A 17615-nucleotide genomic window follows, 5' to 3' on the forward strand; every position below is an offset into this window, starting at 1 on the left:
ATACATCCTTTCAGTCCATATGTGCTCTGAGCAGGTGGTCTCTCACTGAAAAAAAATTTCTTTAAACAAGCTCATTCAGACCTGGTGGCAGCCCCCTGGTTGATAGGCCAGGGTCTGGTGGGCTTTTAGACACCTATCTGTATGCCTTGAAGGAAGTTCTTTCTTCTGATCACAAGCCTTGATCTCTGTAATAGCCTCAGGCTTCTCAGCCCAGCCTTTAACTAGTATGTTGTTTAGGGTATGTAAACACCATTTTAAGTGTAGTATTGCTGTTGGGTAGAAAATGTAAAATATCGGAAAGTTTCAACGTTTTAATTCCCCATTCTTTGATATATGTCAGTTCTTAGTTCTGATGATTTTACTATTGCTATGAAATGCAGAAAATAAATAGTCATAATACAGTATGTGATCCAAACGTGGCTGTGGCAGAAGAAGCTCTTCACTCAGACTCACTGTAGTCATCGTAAAGCATGCACATGATGAAGGATGCAGATGCGCTTCTGCCGACGGATGCTGATCTTGTCTCCATGGAGACCTAAACAGGCCATTATCACGGGCAGCTCCTCTAAATGCATTCGATCAGTGCTGGCGGAGCGTTTTATTTTCTCAGTGAGGAGGTGACGGAGGAGTGTGAGGTGGGAGGCGAGCCAGAGATCTCCTGAGAGCCCTTGAGAACAGCAGCAGATCTCCACTCGTGTCAAACTGTTGGTCTTTTGAACTGCGCTGCCTTCAGAAAACCAGTGTTCCTTCAGACAACCATCATCACAGACATCAAAATCAATGAAATCACCCTTTAGCCTGAACGAAAGACGTCCAAAAAACAACGTCCAAAGCCTTGATTTAATGATGGCGAGTGCTAGGTGATGATGTGTGGCTTCTCTGAAATCATGTACCCTGTTTTTACATTTCTAAATACCTGCAGTACTCGGACACCGAAAACTGCATAGGACTGCCTAGACCCCGAAGTGACTTCAAGCTCTTTTCACACCAAACATGAACGTTGGATTTTAGTGTCAGATCAAATCTGTGTATATACTCACATTCTATAAACAAGGCCCCACGACTGTGAGAGTCTCATGCTGATGGTCTGAAATTAGAGCATTAGCGCTTCTGACTAACACTGTTGTTAAACAGTAGCTGTGTTTAGTCCCCTACAGTTACTTACATGAGACCTGAAGTCCTTGTGCGGCCCGAAGCTCTCTCTCTCTTCACGGTGCTGTTGTTAATAGAGGTGTTGCGTGACTCAGCATCAGCAGGATCTGCTCTTTAAACATCTCACCATTATATTCACAAATATGTCCACTTAACAGCTCTTCCATAAACCAGCGGCAGTAACAATAAACATCTCAGCAGCCACAGGGGGGTCATTACGTGCCACAAATCAGCTCTAAAGGAGCAGCGGGGCCCTCGAGGGCCCGTTGAGCTGTGCGTACGGCCCAGCGCCGCCTCGTCTATACAGAGCTTTCTCTACAATCATTTGCTTGTCAGAAACCAACTGCTTACGGTTATGGAGTGCTGCCAAAAACTCACTTTCGGTGAGAAGTGGTACTCACAAAGCTAAATATAACTGTCCATATGGCATACTGCAAAATAAGCAGCCTATGAAACGACTCGTTTAGTTTAATACAAAGTGTTTCAGCACAATGACAGGACGGGTCTCGATTAACCCCAAACTGATGATCATTTAACCCAAAACAAATCGAATCGTGACCTCTAATAAAAACTGATTCAGAAACAATTCTCTCAACTTCATTCATCGATTTCCTCTTTGCCATTTTATTTTCTCCCGTGAGGAAACAAGCGTAGAAGTCATACGAGATGTAAAAATGCCTAACTGCGTTTTGTGTGAGCGGTAGAGTTATGGTTAGAAAACAGAGTTTGTACAGTAAAAAATAAAAAATAAAATCTAGTTCTTCCTCATCTGTGGCTTTAATTGGAGCTTTAGTGTTTAGCTCAGTTTCAAAAGCACAATCACAGATTAGTAAATGATCGTCCGGTTCTCCGAGCTCTGAGACATCATTAAAGTCTTCTGAAGAAATCTACAGGTATAGGAAAGATCCAGCGAAGCGTTCTCTAGTTCACGCTCAGACGCTCAGACGCCAAGAGCCCTTAAAGGCACAGATCAAAAACCTTAGAGAAGTGCGGCTGGTTGCTTTTTTCCATGCAGATGGTGCTATAGATTAGCGTTGACTTCCCCCCAGCAGTCCTCAGTGTCTCTGGATTCTCTGAGTGATCTGCTTCAGGACAGCTCACTGGAGCAGATGATTTTCAATCCATAATGACTTAAATCTGCTAAGAATGAATAGAGCAGAAGCCATATGGATTTATTCATTTTTTATTAACACAGTACTTGTCAAAATGTTGGAAACACTATGCTTATTTATGTGATCATTTGATTATTCCTTAACAAAAATAATTATAGCATTATTGATGATTAATTTTGATTATTGTCAATGTTAAAAACAACATACTCGCTGTCGCTTTTCATCATGCATTCTGATAAATAAAAGTATTCATTTCAATTGAAACATTTGCATGGTAGTAGTATATCATGGTGTTTGCATAACTATTCATCAGCACAACACTGATAATAATCAGAAATGTTTCTCAAGGAGCGACTGGTAAGAAAGATCATGTGACTCTGAAGACTGGAGTAATGATGCTGAAAATGATTACACCTACCACATATTACCACATATTCACAGAGAAGATGGCTGTTTTAAACTCTAATAATATTTCACGTCTTGTATTGTACTTTTGATCAGATGAATGCAGCGGTGGAGAAGAGTTAACCATTTGGTTCCATCTAGGGTAACAAACGCTGACCTTGTTTTCTGAACTATGAGCCCATTTTATGATCTACGTCTGGCTCTCTGCCCCGCTGGCCTGTCTGGGCACAGAGCTGTTTGTTTTGTCCCCGTCTGAACGCTTGCCCTCGATCACCAGCTGTTCCCTGGGGTCCCGATGGGATAAATTATTCAAGCCAAACCGGGGCAAAACACTAGATGCGTAACACACCGTTACAGAGAGCACGAGCAGAGAAGTCCACGGAAAGTGTGTTTGTGAACGGAGAAGATTAACACACACACACACACAGGACGCCTTGATGTTCCGTGTTGCCATGGATACTCGGAATGACTGGAAAATGGGACATGAAGAGAGTAGACGGGTGTGCGCTCTTCAGCTCGATCACAGACAAGAATCTCATTCTTCCAAACCGTGACAGACACGAATCTACCACGAGATCCGGACGTCCTCCAGCCCGGAGAGCCAGAGAGTCCAACGCAATGGAAACCGGAGAAGCACCACAGTTTACCTCTGAACGGGTCTTAAATCACACACTTGGAGGACGAGCGCCGGAGCTTTGTAAGCAGACATAAATCAGCGGCCGTGGAGCAGATGTGTCTCATGAAAACCAGAGCTCTGGAGTCAAAGACCAAACATGGCAAGCATCGCAGACGTCGTATGCAGTGAGTAAAGCTTAGACCTCCTCCATCGCATCCAACCAGAAACCCTCAGTACCCGAAGTCATCGGCTTGAAAGAATAGCTCGTGGGTGAATGGACATCAATAGAGCATTGTCACGACTGACCGATCTGCTGCTTTAATGTCATGACACCCAGGGCTTTCACAGGTTTGCTTTCATATATGAAATCCAGGTGCGATATTCAACAAAGATCATCTGCAGACATGGCACACCGCAGAAACTCAACAAACACCACAAGATGCCAAACTATACACTGCCATTAGTACGGTTTCAACAAGACGTCTATATAGATAAACACAAACCCCACAGGTTTAACAAAGCAACATTAATAACATATATACTTTTCAGATCTGAACAGATTCTGAGCACAAGATGCATTCACAGAGAAGCTGATTTAAGATCATTTCTGAATTCTTGTTTTCTGTCTGCCAAAAATAATATCGTTTTGCCTTTTAATTAAGATTAGTTTTCTTGTTTGTTCTTGTTTTGAGCAAAAACGAACAAAAATTTGATATAATTTTGAACAATAATTCTACAAAAACTTGGTCATTTCGCTTCTCAAGTAAATAGGCAACAAACTCAGGCCTATGACTTAATATAATAACGTGTGAATATCAAACATCATCCTGTGAGCTGTATTAAACGTCCAGATCAAACCTCTGCTTTTTTGCATCCGCTGAATCAGATCAAGCCCAGAGCATTTTGGGTGTCTACAATTTCGGTCGAAAGTAAAGACCATGGCCGTTTTTCACAGTTTGATTAAAAACCCAGCCTCAGTAAACCTCTTTTAAAAAAGAGCTCAATGACTTTTATGCAGCTGCTCAGCGGAGCTCAAGGAGTAAAGCAGGACAGCTGCTGAAGACCAGTGTTTTTATGCTTTTAGTTTAGATTTCTTCATCAAAATCAAGGTCTGAATTTCCCGTGTAATTTGTCTGTTCAGACCAAAGTGTTAAACGCAGGAGAGAAGCGTCCCTCTTTATTCACAGTGGAGTGGACTGATTCTCATGAAGCACACGGGTGATGATTGCTGCTCATCTCCTCATGCTCTCCACAGGAAGTGAGGTCAGAGGTCAGCGTGTGAGATGAGTCTGATGACGGCTCTTTTTTAGGGTGAAGCGTGTCATCTGTCAGTGCAGTCGATGGCTTTCTGAACTTCAAATCACATCCGTTTTCTCCAAGAACAAGGTGAAAGACCAGCAGCATTTCATTCACTATATATGTAAGTACTGAAGTGATTCCTCACTTTATCAGTCTTATCTTTGTCTTTTTCTCTATGAAATCATGAAGCACTTGATGGTAAAGATGTTGCAGCGCCAGACAGCCAGAGAGATCATGAACGACGAGTCTGGATGTGAATGATTCATCGATCAGGTTTCACAAACCAACAAAAACCTCTGCTTTACCTCTTCTTTTTTTTTTTTTTTTTTTTTACCATACTTAATCCTTTCATCTGTCAGTTTTTCTCATTTCTTCCAGGGATAAAATAATTACACCCCCATATTGCTGAGAAGAGAGAGATGGATATAGTCTCCTCCAACAACGAGTGGGTCTCATGCCAAAGTGATAGGAGTTTTTAACTTCTACAGAGGATATATGTTTCTCAATATCATCCCAGGATGGGAGGTCTGTGAAGTAAAACATGGTTGAGGTCGCTTATTGTTTTAAATTAACCTGGAAGGTATAGGAAAAAAAAAGGTATAGAAATTTAGGTAAGATTAACATTTTAATTATGCTCATACGAGTCATTTTAATCCTAAATAAGGTCACATGAAAGTCCTGATCACAGCCAAAACAGTCAACAGTCATACATCTCTCCATTTCATTCAAAAACACTCTTTCTGAGTCATAACATGGTTATAACAAGTCAAGAGTGTATAATGAATCTTCAGGAAACAGAACAGACTGAAAATGAGTTGATTCAGTGCTTTGATTCACTTAATTAAATCATAGAAATGAATCAAACTTATGAATATTTTTACTGAAAAGGAAATGAGAACAACTGAACATTCAAGAAAAAAAATTATATATCTTTTTAGTATTTATAATGTCTCTACACAAACAAACACAGTCTGTGATTCTGATTCGTTCTGATTCATAGTCACGGTGGAGGTTTTGAAGTAAACGTCTCGAGAAGTTCACACCACAACACAACCTTTCGTCTGAAAGAAGTAAATACAGCAGTGTGAGACGGGTCACATGACTAAACGCTCGAAGCCTCACACACACACACACACACACACACACACACACACACACACACACACACGACAGGAACCAGAAACAGTGGATATTAATCAGCAGCGCGTCCCGACAGCACTTTCTGCATAAAACATGAAGCTATAAAGACGTGATCTTAACATCTGATCCTTTTAACTCTTCCCATTAACTGAGCAAAGCCCCAGCGCTCCATTATGTCTTATGTAAGCGTGCTGTAATCGCTCAGGGCGCTTCAGTAACGTCCGTGTACATTAACAGAGAGCATCAGAAACACAAGCACTCTTCAGCCACGCTCCGGTTCCTCCGGACCTCCTCCAGACCTCCTCCAGACAGACCGCCATTCACTTCTGAGCAATAATGGCTTTCTGGAGTGAGCTGTACACGGCTGTCACAAACAGTGACCCAACATTTGAATGGTTTTCCGATACAGATGATTTATATCAGATTGAGTTCCAGCTAGTTTCATACACACACACATAACTGATTACACGGAGGTCTAACCTGGATTACGTTTCAAAATGCAATTCTAATGACTATTCATGGATTACATGGTTTACAAAATGGCAGTCATTTATTATTAATTCTCATTTCTTTAAAGATCTGTTGTAAATGATATTGATACCCATGCTTCTGAATTTAGAGAAAAAGCACCTCTTCACAAATTACACCACGTATAAGACTAGAAGGTATTCGATAAACCTCCTCTTTTATTAGGATTCAGAGGTCTCCAGACGTCTGTTAAATTGACATCTTTTATACGTTTTCTTTAGTGGTTCAACCGTTTTAATACGAGAACACAAAAAATATGTATCTTTTCATTGCGTCTAACACTGAACTGCATATATAACACGTCTCCAAAACGATGTTACGATGCCAAATCTGTCAAAATAAAGCCATTACTTTTGTTTTCTTTCCATACTAAATGTAACTTGGGTTGAAGCACCGACGGAGCGTTCAGACCACGTCTCATACTTTTCTATGACAGTGTAATTGTTCAGCAGTCAATGGGACAAGAAGATCTTTAACTGTTTAGAACGACATGAGGGTACGTGACTGAGGAGAAGCTTCACTTTGGGCTGGAGTAACCCCTCAAAACGCCAGAAACGATGTTTTGGTCAGGCAGTGTGTCTACCGTCACATGTCCAGTCGTGACTAACATCTAAAATAAACCTAGATTCATAACAACAGCCTCTTTTCAGCGTACCGTACCCGTGTTCACAGAAACAGCGTGACCGAATCAGGAGTGTTTGTGAGATGTTCCTGGAAGAGATGAAAGAGAGCTTTTCTCTGAGATCTGTCATGCTTTTGATTCACGTTCACAAGAGGCGAGAAGAATCAATGTCCAGAGGAACAGAAACTCATCGGCCATCGAAAGCCTAAATACTGTCCTGCTCTGACTGAACAAACACTCGGTCTTCATGATCAGCTGACAGCCTGAAAAAATATAGATTATTACATTGCAGTTAATGCATATATTATGACATCTAAGACGTGGGACTCAAAAATTCGAACGCAGGCATACATTTGATAACGCATGATTAGTCTTTATTCCATGTGAAAAAATGAGACATGATTCAATAAAAATAAAAAAACAGTTCGAAGTCCATGCTGAAGACTTCAGGAAGAGTCTTGATAATAAACCCCCGCTCAGGTTCATGGCTGTCCGTCCGGTCCGGCTGAGGTCAGCAGCTGTGTGTGTGTTCAGAGGGCCGCAGCTGCTCACTGAGCCGCAGACAGAGGGATGCTGGAGGGCCCGGGGCCGCTGGGGGCCGCGGGGGACGAGACGCCGCTGGACTGGGGGGCCGAGGTCAGCGCTGCCGCCGGCTCCATCTTACTGATGTGAGTGATGAAGCGCAGACGGAGACGCATGGCCGGCCTCAGAGAACAGATGATCCGCTCCACCTGCGCGCGCACACACACACACACACACACACACACGCGCACACACACACACACACCTGTCAACACACCGGACCTGTCCATCGTCCTTCCCTTCAATTAGGTGACTTCCTACCGAATAATACCATAATACACCCAAAAGAGCAGCATTTATTTCAAACAGAAGTATTTTGTAACATTAGAAATGATGATTTCTGGTTCTGATTTAAAACTCGGGACGGATGGTGTGTGAGCTGGTGTGTGTTTGGCAGTAGATGCTGGAGAGGAAGCTGGAGTTCAGACGATCAGACAAAAGCACAGCGGAGAATGAGCTTTATTTCCTGTGACTGCTGATACTGAGCTGATATAAACGTGACCTTTCCTGTTCTTCCCTGAGGGAGACGCGAACAAACAGCGGCTTCACAAGAGAGCAGACTCATCTGAATAACTCACAAACACACGAGATACGAGCCTAGTTTCAGACTCTCTGCTTTCCAAACAACCGCTGAAAACATTCTGGACGCAGAGACACTGAACGATGCAGGGATTGGAAAAGGAAGATCCCAAAAGAGCTAGAGTTTATACTATTCTTGAGTTACAGGCATGCAATCTTTGGAGAAAAAAAACTTGAAAAGTGCTCTTCTCCATTCTTGAATATCCACTACTGGCACGTGATGCAGGTCAACATATTTCATTAAACAGACCCAATCAATCTCTGAGGGAAAATAGCGTTTCTGAAGTCATGTTTAACCTCCTGTAATTTGGCTCTAAATGTGAAATTTGCCATTTGACCCTTCTCTACAAAACAGTGAATTACTCCAGCATTACTAAATATTTCTCTTTGACATTTACAGGCTTTCATGACTTTACATGTCTGTGCTAGCAAAATCAAAACTTTGAGCTGGGAATCTTTTTAAATGTGTTTGGTTTGACACCGAATAAACCGACTACATTAACTTACCACAGGGTTAGAGGTAAGGCTACTTGCTTTTAATTGTGCATAAATTGCTGTTATTAAAGGGTTAGTTCACCCAAAAAATGAAAATGATCCCGTCTTTTATTCACCTTTGAAGCATCCTAGGTGTCCAGACTTTCTTCTGTCAGACTTATATTCAATCAGAATTATATTCAAAATTGTCCGGCCCCTGTGAGTCTTTAAATGGGACTAAACGGCTGTTTATATGTTGGAGGACATTAACGATGGCTCCCTGTAGTGACTCCATGTGTTTTTGTAAGATAAAGCCACATTTAAAATGCAAAAAACGTACTTTTTTCCGGAAGCAGCCCCGGAGGATGACGTAAGACGCGTTACGTTTCATGATTAGCGATGAGCGGAGAGAGAAGAAAACAGAACACCTCTCACGGACGAGCAGCGCAAACTGAGGATTTGTTAAAAAAATAAATAATTAGATGTGGGAGGATGTCGATGTAAGCCCAGAGGAGTTTCCTTTGTTCGAGATTCTCGCGACGCAGACACCTTACATCATCCGCCTGAACGCCTTCCAGCTACTTCAGTCAGCAGAAGTGAGAAAGGAAAGGTTTCTATCACAAAAACACGTGGTTTGACTACAGAAGGCCTTCATTTAGCCCCGTTTATTACGTTCACGCGCTGCAATGATGGAGCTTAGGACTGTTTTTAATATAACTCTGAAAGAAGAAAGCCAGATACACCTAGGATGCTTCGAGGGTGAGCAAAACACAGGCTACTTTTCTGTTTTGGGTGAACTAAGAATAGAGGAAGTACATGTGAGCTGTGAAATTCACGTTAAAATATAGTGCTATCCATTACATTTGTGACCTGCTCTGACCTTAATACACAAGAGAGTGTGTGTGTGTGTGTGTGTGTGTGTGTGTGAGAGAGACCTGGTCTTTGACGCTGTCCCCAGTAAACATGTATTTGATGTGGTACAGGAAGTCACAGATGGGGTCCATGTAGGCCAGGTGTTTAGTGTGCTGGTCCACAGCCTGAAGCATCTCATAAAACGCCACTCCAATCTGAGAGAGGAGCAAACACACAGCGGTCATGACATCCACTCTGCTTGTTCATCATCAGTTAGATAGTTTGATGATGGTCCGGTCTGATCTGCTCAGGGGAAAATCATCCCATCAGGTTTTGACTCATGAATATGAACCAGGTGCTCTTGTTCTCATCTACACGAACGGGGAAATGCTAAGATCACAGAAACTGATGGCCAAACTCACACTTAATAAAACCTGACGGAAATTCATAACATAAACATCATAATCGTATAACTAAGAGCAAACTTATATTAAGTACTCTTAAAAACAGTGAACAGAAGCATGATTTTCAACAGTACTACAGTTTACTAAAGACAATATTAACCCTTGAGGGCATGAAGGGGACATACACACAAATAATGGCTCGTGACCCCAAGACGTCAGCAAGGAGAGTCAAAATGTGGGTATCGTTTGATAGAACAAGTTGATTGACTTTCAGCAGAAAAAAAACCTCCTTTTCTTCGGCTGAGGGAACTTTCTTCTTTTCTGTCTTATTTGACCATCAGTATGTCTCACAGAAACAGGTTTTTTGGTGTAAAGTATAAGTTATCCAAAAGTTACAGTATTTTGGAACATTTAGTTTATTGTGATTCATTTTCCCACCGTGGGCTAGGGTTTAACAGGTAAATCTTATTTTAAGCGTTTTGTCTATTTCAGAAACTTTCAGAAAATAAATCCAAACAGCAGAACCTGGAAGTCTCTGAGCAACACGCTGGTGTTTTGTTACTAAGTTCATTTCAGCAAATCAGTTGAGTGAATGATTCAACGACGCGCTCATAAAGAATCCCGTCAATGAATCAATCATCCATTTGAACTAAATGATTACATGAGCGATTCAATGACTCATTCACTGAGAACGTGACTTGTCGCCACCTTTTGGAGGTTTCGTTTTTTATATAAAAAACATGATTTTATTTTTCCATGCATTTATATGTTTGTATTTAACCGTTGTTAAATATTATACTTATAGCATTATAAGCGTGTCATTTCTTATCTTCATCTAATGCTCAAATGCTATATATTTCTGTCAGTGCTCACACGCAGAGCTGACTGAAGTCTGAGAACAAGAATAAAGAGCAGGAGTGGACTTGATTTAGTAGTTTACTCGACGTCATTCATTAATACATGCGGTCCATCCCAGCTACACTGTCCCTGATGTTAACTGCACTCATGTTTGATACTGGCATGTTGGATCAGCTCAGCTGGACGGAAGACATTAAGACGTTGTGAAGTGGCGAAACTGCCGACAGAATTGATCCAGATCTGGTTCGCAAAGCGTTCAGTGATGGAGAGAGAGCATAAGAGGCTTGAGGGTTTCTGGGTAAAAGTTCAGTGTGTAAAGAGCACTTTCATTAGCTGGACCGCTTCAGACAGCCCCAGAGGAGCTCAGCAGGAACTACTGAAGCGCTCTCTGAATGTGTGTGTGTCTAATCAAGCTCCTGCTCCCATGAGGCTCTGCTTTGAAAAGTCCAGGTGAGTGGCTGTGAAATGGACGTGTGTGTGTGTGTGTGTTTGGGTGTGTCTTCACCTCCAGCATGCATCTGGTCCTCTCCTGCTGGAAGCGCTGTAGAAACGGCCCCACCAGGTGATAGACATACAGCAGCTGGAACTCCGTCTTCACAATGGGCTTCAGCACCTCTGAGAGGAACCTGACACACACACACCGAAATGAAGACACCGATGATCAATCAATAATGACAAACTGTACTAATGATACTAACTGCAGGCTGTTTATGGAGGAAGAAATGCAGCTACTTTGGCACGAATAGACAATGAAAGAAAACATCTCTTTATTTGACCCTCTAATTCCTCTAATATCTTTGCTCTTTTGTTGACTGCGGTTGCTTCCACTGTCCTCATCTGAACGTGATTTAAAAGCATCTGCTAAATGACTGAACGTAAATGAATGGATCTGCAGCGCTGTGTTTTACTACACAATGAGTGTGTGTGTGTGACAGATCTCCTCATCACGATCGATCCGCCCGAGCTCACCCGATCAATAAACACATTTGGCTGGTGTTCCTGACCTGGTGGACACGCCAGGGCCGGAGGTTCGTGAGTCTTTCTCGAGAGCGCTCTCATGAGCTGCAGGGGTGTGGGCGTCAGATCAGACGTGTGCTGAGATTCCCTCCCAGACATCACACACACACACACACACACACCACAAACAGAGCATGTGACTGCAGCACGAGGCACCTCGCAGCACACACACCCTACGAAATACGCTTCATTTTTTTCTAGTGCTGATTAACCACATATAAAATACAAGGTTTTGTTTACATAATATATGTGCGTGCGCACTGTGTTATATTTAATTGATGCACGCACTAATGTATATATTTCAGAAAAAAATCCTAAATGTATTTATATACAGTATACAGTGGATGTAAACATTTTAAGTATCAAATTATACACATATTAAACAAAAACCTTTGGATGTGATTAATCATTTGACGACAGCACAATCTTTCTCAAATTCAGTTTCTTTTTCCATTTTTTTTTCATTGTTCAGTTCTCATTTTCTAATGGTAGAATTAAATTGAATTAATCAAAAGCATGTTTGCAAGCAAGCTTGTTTTTTTTAAAATAAACTGATAATCTGTGAGGATGCATTACACTGATCAGAAGGGACAGTCAGTGCATTCCCAGTATTAGAAAAAGTTTCTATTTTGAATAAATGCTTTTATTTTGAATTTTCTATTATTATGTCAATCCTGAAAAATAAAATTGATTACTCTTTCCATAAAAAACTAAACACTGAAAACTGGAAAAAATGATAAATAGAAAACAGTTATTTTACACTATAATAAGATTCATCTTTTTTTTCTAACTGCAGCCTTGTTCCAAAAATGGACCTTTTATTTACTTTTATAATGAAAAGCTCCTGATTGACTAAAGAGCATGTTATTATGTACAAATGTGCGTCTTTATCGTCTCTTATTAAACCTGCTCTGCTGCGACTGAAACAACTTTGCAGAAGATGTTACGAAATCCATCTTTTTCGAGTCCTCCGGTCCAGTCGGCCAGCTTCACGGTGTTTGAAAACCTCAACCTCCGCTCTTAAAGTAAAATGCGCACCGAACGACTGTTGACGGGCGAGTACACGCACAGGCTGATGAACACAGAAGTGTGTTTACTCTCGGCCCGAGCGAGCTGACTCTGTCTCTAAATGTGTTGTTGTGGGATGAAGAGTGTGTGGAGGCAGCAGGTGAACTGATCTCAGCTCGTCACTGACTCACACGCACACACACACACACACACACACACACACACACAGAGACACACACACACACAGAGAGAGAGATGCAGCGCACACTCACTCAGCCACAACATTCACCCTTTTCTGAAAGCATCTGCGGGGGTTTTACAATCAAAGCACGGGCTTCTTAAGATCTGCGCTAATTCAAATTAATCATGTCCATTCAGAACATAACCGTACAAACTCAAACCTCAGTTGTGGTATATTTAGAGGAATAAGTGGGACGGTTAGAGCTGTTGGTATCATAAAACAGCTGACTAATATCAAATGATACGCTCTCTATCAACAAATCGTGTTCTGCTTCTCTAAACAGTAAAGCCTGCCTAGTTTGATTTGATCGTCTGACATCGACAAGTGGTTTTAGCCTGCTGATGCCACTAGTACAGCCATGATATGCACCGATATTGGATTATGTACTAATTATAATTCCTTACTAAACATGGGTCAAGCGATATTCGATTCTGCTGATGCAGTAATAAAGTTTAATACGGCCACCAGCAGAGTCTCACTTGGGAATGAGGGAGAGCTGTCCGATGCTGGAGTGATGCCAGACGGCGTGGGCCAGCGCCAGGACGTAGCTGCAGTGCATCTCCGAGTACGAGCGGTGACAGGCCGTGAAGTCCAGCAGCTGGAACGGGTAACCCAGCCACTCGGTGCCCGAGCTCAGGACCGGACTGCTGACCACGCTCACGATACGGTCGTGAAGAACGATCCAGTACGGCTCCTGACAGACACAAAACATCCGTCCGTTAAACACTTCCAAACCCAGCAGGGACCGTACAGGAAGCGGGGCACTGTAGTTAGCGAACAGTAAAGTGGTAACATAGCACAAAGTAAAAGCTAAATGCTAAGTGAAATAAAATAGTCGGTGAGAAACATTCATCTTTTTCATTTACAGTAGTTTAACTTGATGTAATAAAATCAATAAACTAGAACACAATTTGAATAAAAAAATGCGAAAGCAGATAACAAAACTGCTCCAATAGCAATGCTACAAACGTGACAAAAGAGGGTATGAGCGCGAGCCTAGCAGTCGGTCGTGAAGCGCTGGTACGAGACAGAGAGTAAGTGAAGGAAGTGTACCGGCAGAGCCGTGATGACCAGTCCGATAGCGTTCATCCACGCCGTGATGTTCTCCCGAGGAACCAGCGGCTGACTGCAAAACACACATCCATCACTCTCAGGACGAACACGGGACTAGTCTTACAGGCACACTCTCATCATCCTAATGCTAATGACTGAAACTGCAATGATCGACTTTATCTCGTTTCCTTGAGTGCTTTAACCAACATGAACTACCGTGGATGCTCTAACCATCTGAAATAAAAAATAACAATAAGAAACTCAACAGCCAGATCACAAGACCAGTGCTCAGATACATAATGTTTTAATTATATACGTGACCCTGAACCTTAAAGCGTCAATTTTTGGAGACTGATATTTATACAGAATCAAAAAGACTTCCGCTGACGTATGGTTTGTTAGGATAGGACCATATTTGGCTGAGATACAACTATTTGAAAAATGGTTTAATCTTGAAGGGTGCCAAAATCGAAATATTTACATTTGTGTGACTGAAATCAAAAATGAAGTTTTGATATATTTATGGTAGGAAGTGTGCAAAGTATCTTCATGGAACATCATCTTTTCTTAATATCCTAATGATTTTTGGAATAAAAAAAATTGATAATTTTGACCCTTACGATGTATTGTTGTCTTTTTCTACAAATGATGACGGCTGCTGTGTACCATTATGAAAATTAAACATGGGTTTATTATAAATAAAAAAAAATAAGTTAAATGAAAGTTGAACTAATATAACCAGACATGAATGTGTTAAGATGTTAACATTAAGATGTGATAAGCGTCGAAACTCAAAAACTAGAAAGCTAGCCTCGTCCGAATATGGCTTGTGTCTGTGCATCTCCTGAAGCTCATGAACTCTGACCTCTTGAGCACGACATTGAGCAGAGCGTTGCCCACGTCTTTCCCCGGCACAGCCAGAGCCATCAGCTCCACGCAGGTGACGTGCAGCGCGTGAGCGGCCGGGTTCGGAAACTCGTTGAACCGCCAGTCACAGTTGGGGAACGGCCCTGGAGATTTACCTGCCATGGGTAGCAGTGGTTAAGGAAGCAGCATTTAGTGTGAGCCGCTCTGAAAACAACGAGAGGTCACGATCTGCATGATCTGAGGGTCTAACAAGACAGATAATAGCTTATTACTTCTAAATAATTAAGTTGACCTCAGTACCATAGAGTACAAGACAAAAGCCGAGACCGTTCCTGCCCCTGTAAGGTCCTCCGGTGATCCTCACACATGTCCTGACTGCTCAGTAAAGGATATTGTCCACGAGCCGGCCGATGAGTTTGCAGTAGTAGGTGTCGTCGGGGATCCAGACGTTGTCGTCTCGGGGGTTCATGCCACACTTCAGGTAGGTCTCGCTGAGACACCAGCCGGGCGTGCGGTTGTCCTTCAGAGAGCTCATGATGGCGTGGACCAGCTTCCTCTTCAGGTTGGTGCGGTCTCGCAGGTGTCTCTCGTAATAGTGCAGCGTGTTGTACAGGTACGTCACCGGACGATCTGCACGCGACGGTTTTAGGGTAACAGTAAAAAACTGGGTTTTAGTCAACAGTAAACAGTCAGACGTTTCACGTTTTTTAAGAATCCTCTTCTGCTCACCAAGCCTGCATTTATTTTATCCATAGTACAGCAAAATCAGTAATATTGTGAATTTTTTTTACTATTTAAAACAACTGCTTTCTATTTCAATATATTTAAAAAAGTTATTTATTCCTGTGATGTCAAGGGATTTTTTAAAGCATTATTTCTCCAGTCACATGATCCTACAGAAATCATTCAAATATTCTCACTTGCTGCAATTAGTGTTTTCTTTTAAATATTATTATTATGTTGAAAAGTTTCTTTGAAAGAACTCTATCTGAAATAAAAATCATTGTAACATTATAAATATCCGTTTCATCACCTTTGATCAATATAATGCATTCTTGCTAAATGAAAAAAAAAAAAACCTGAGTTTTAAATATTGATGATAATAATAAAAATGTGTTTCTTGAGCAGCAAATCAGCATATTAAAATGATTTCTGAAGGAAAGTGACGCGCATCACAGAAATAAAAAAAAAATCTTACTGTTTAAAACCTTTTGACAGGTAGTAAATAATAAGTGATTGATTGAAAGGCTTTTAACCGTGGAACTTGTAGAGCCCCCCCAGGTGATCGAGCAGCGTCTCCAGAGACTTGGAAACAGGCAGCAGCTCCAGGAAGCGATGGATGACGATGTCAAACACAGGAAGGAAGCGCAGGCACACGTTCCCGAAGTAGATGGGCAGGTACTGCAAGTGCAGCTGGATGGGAGGGTTGACCTGCTCTGCCAGACCTTCGAAATACAGCTTCTCTGGATACTTCTGCACGGGACACAGAGAAAGAGCTCAGCGCCTGCATGACCACCAGCTCAGGACAATATTCAGAGAAGAACACATATATACGCATCTTAAAGAGACATTTCACTCAAAAATCAACTGAGTCATTAACTCAGCCGCACCATTCCTATCTGCATGAATTTTATCTTCAAAATAAATGTTTATTAAATGAAAGATGAGAATTTTCTGTCACTGTACTGAAATTTCGATGCTATCAAAGGTTCCCAAGGCCAGTGAGGTTTGTTCTCATGTGTCAAGTTCATTTGAGCTACTGTCTACCATATTTGATGAGCCCTATGTGTGTGTGTGTTGGCCGATGTTTACAAGTCACTAAAAACCTTTTTTTTTAAATTTGCCAAACATTTATTCATCCTCTTGTCATCCCAGTTGTAGATGAGTTCGTTTCTTCATCAGGTTTGGAGAAATGTAGCATTGCATCAGTGAACAGATGCTCTGTAGTGAATGGGTGCCGTCAGAATGAGAGTCCAAACGGATGATAAAAACTAATCCACAGCACTACAGTCCATCAGTTAACATCTGGAGAAGTCAGAAGATCAAACTAATCCAACATTAAGATGTTTTTAACTCAAATCAGAGTCTCTCGACAGATTTCCAGATGTCTTTCCTGATTCAGACCAGAACACTTTTACACTGGAGGAAGAGTTATTATGATTATGTATTCATATTTGTGCAGTGGATTACTGTGATGTTTATATCCTCTGTTTGGACATCCTCTCATTCTGACGGCACCCATTCACATCCATTGCAGAGACACATTTCAGACATTTCCTCTAAATTTGTTCATCGTTTAAAGTGATCTTGTCACAAATCCTGGATTAAATCACTCGATTCCTATTAATTACTTTTCAGATGTCTTTGAGTTTTTGAAGTTTTAAAGTTCTGCTTTGAATAATACACCCATGTGTGTTTTAAACGTGAATGAAAATATGCACAGATGTTTAATTCCTGGAAGAACGATCCCTTTACGAGGGTTTTGTATATTTCAGTAGATAACATCTGCTGAGGACTTCCAGCACACTGATAAACATCAGGAGCACGACGCTCCTCTGAACTCACGTGTCGTCTTTGCTCTTAGTTTGAACGTGACGGTCGGGTCAGATCAGGTCAAACTGTGCTGAATTATGTTGTTTGCCATTCAGCACAAATACACAAGAGATGAAATGTCAAGGCAATCTGAGGCCAATCTCTCCTTGAAATGCCAAGGAGCAGAGAAGATGGGAGGGGGATAATAACTGTGTGCTTATGACATTTCAGACAGCCGTCAAGCTTGATATTCAGTCAAATATCTTCAACTGAG

General features: G+C 41.6%; 1 protein-coding gene across 2 annotated transcripts in view; it reads right to left on the reverse strand.

The window, feature by feature from the left end:
• Window positions 1-7226: 7226 nt before the first annotated feature.
• The window catches only part of med23 (mediator complex subunit 23), a 37373-nt gene continuing 26984 nt past the window's right edge, over window positions 7227-17615 (reverse strand). For both annotated transcript variants that reach the window (XM_043219169.1, XM_043219168.1), the window contains 8 exons: window positions 16066-16282; window positions 15203-15439; window positions 14808-14973; window positions 13943-14015; window positions 13369-13583; window positions 11129-11249; window positions 9445-9576; window positions 7227-7605 (listed from right to left, as the gene is read on the reverse strand). In XM_043219169.1, the coding sequence (XP_043075104.1) occupies window positions 7423-7605; window positions 9445-9576; window positions 11129-11249; window positions 13369-13583; window positions 13943-14015; window positions 14808-14973; window positions 15203-15439; window positions 16066-16282 (1344 nt within the window). In that variant the 3' untranslated portion in view covers window positions 7227-7422. The remainder of the gene's footprint in view (window positions 7606-9444; window positions 9577-11128; window positions 11250-13368; window positions 13584-13942; window positions 14016-14807; window positions 14974-15202; window positions 15440-16065; window positions 16283-17615) is intronic.

Source organism: Puntigrus tetrazona, chromosome 20 (assembly GCF_018831695.1).
Source record: "Puntigrus tetrazona isolate hp1 chromosome 20, ASM1883169v1, whole genome shotgun sequence".
Lineage (NCBI taxonomy): Eukaryota > Metazoa > Chordata > Actinopteri > Cypriniformes > Cyprinidae > Puntigrus > Puntigrus tetrazona.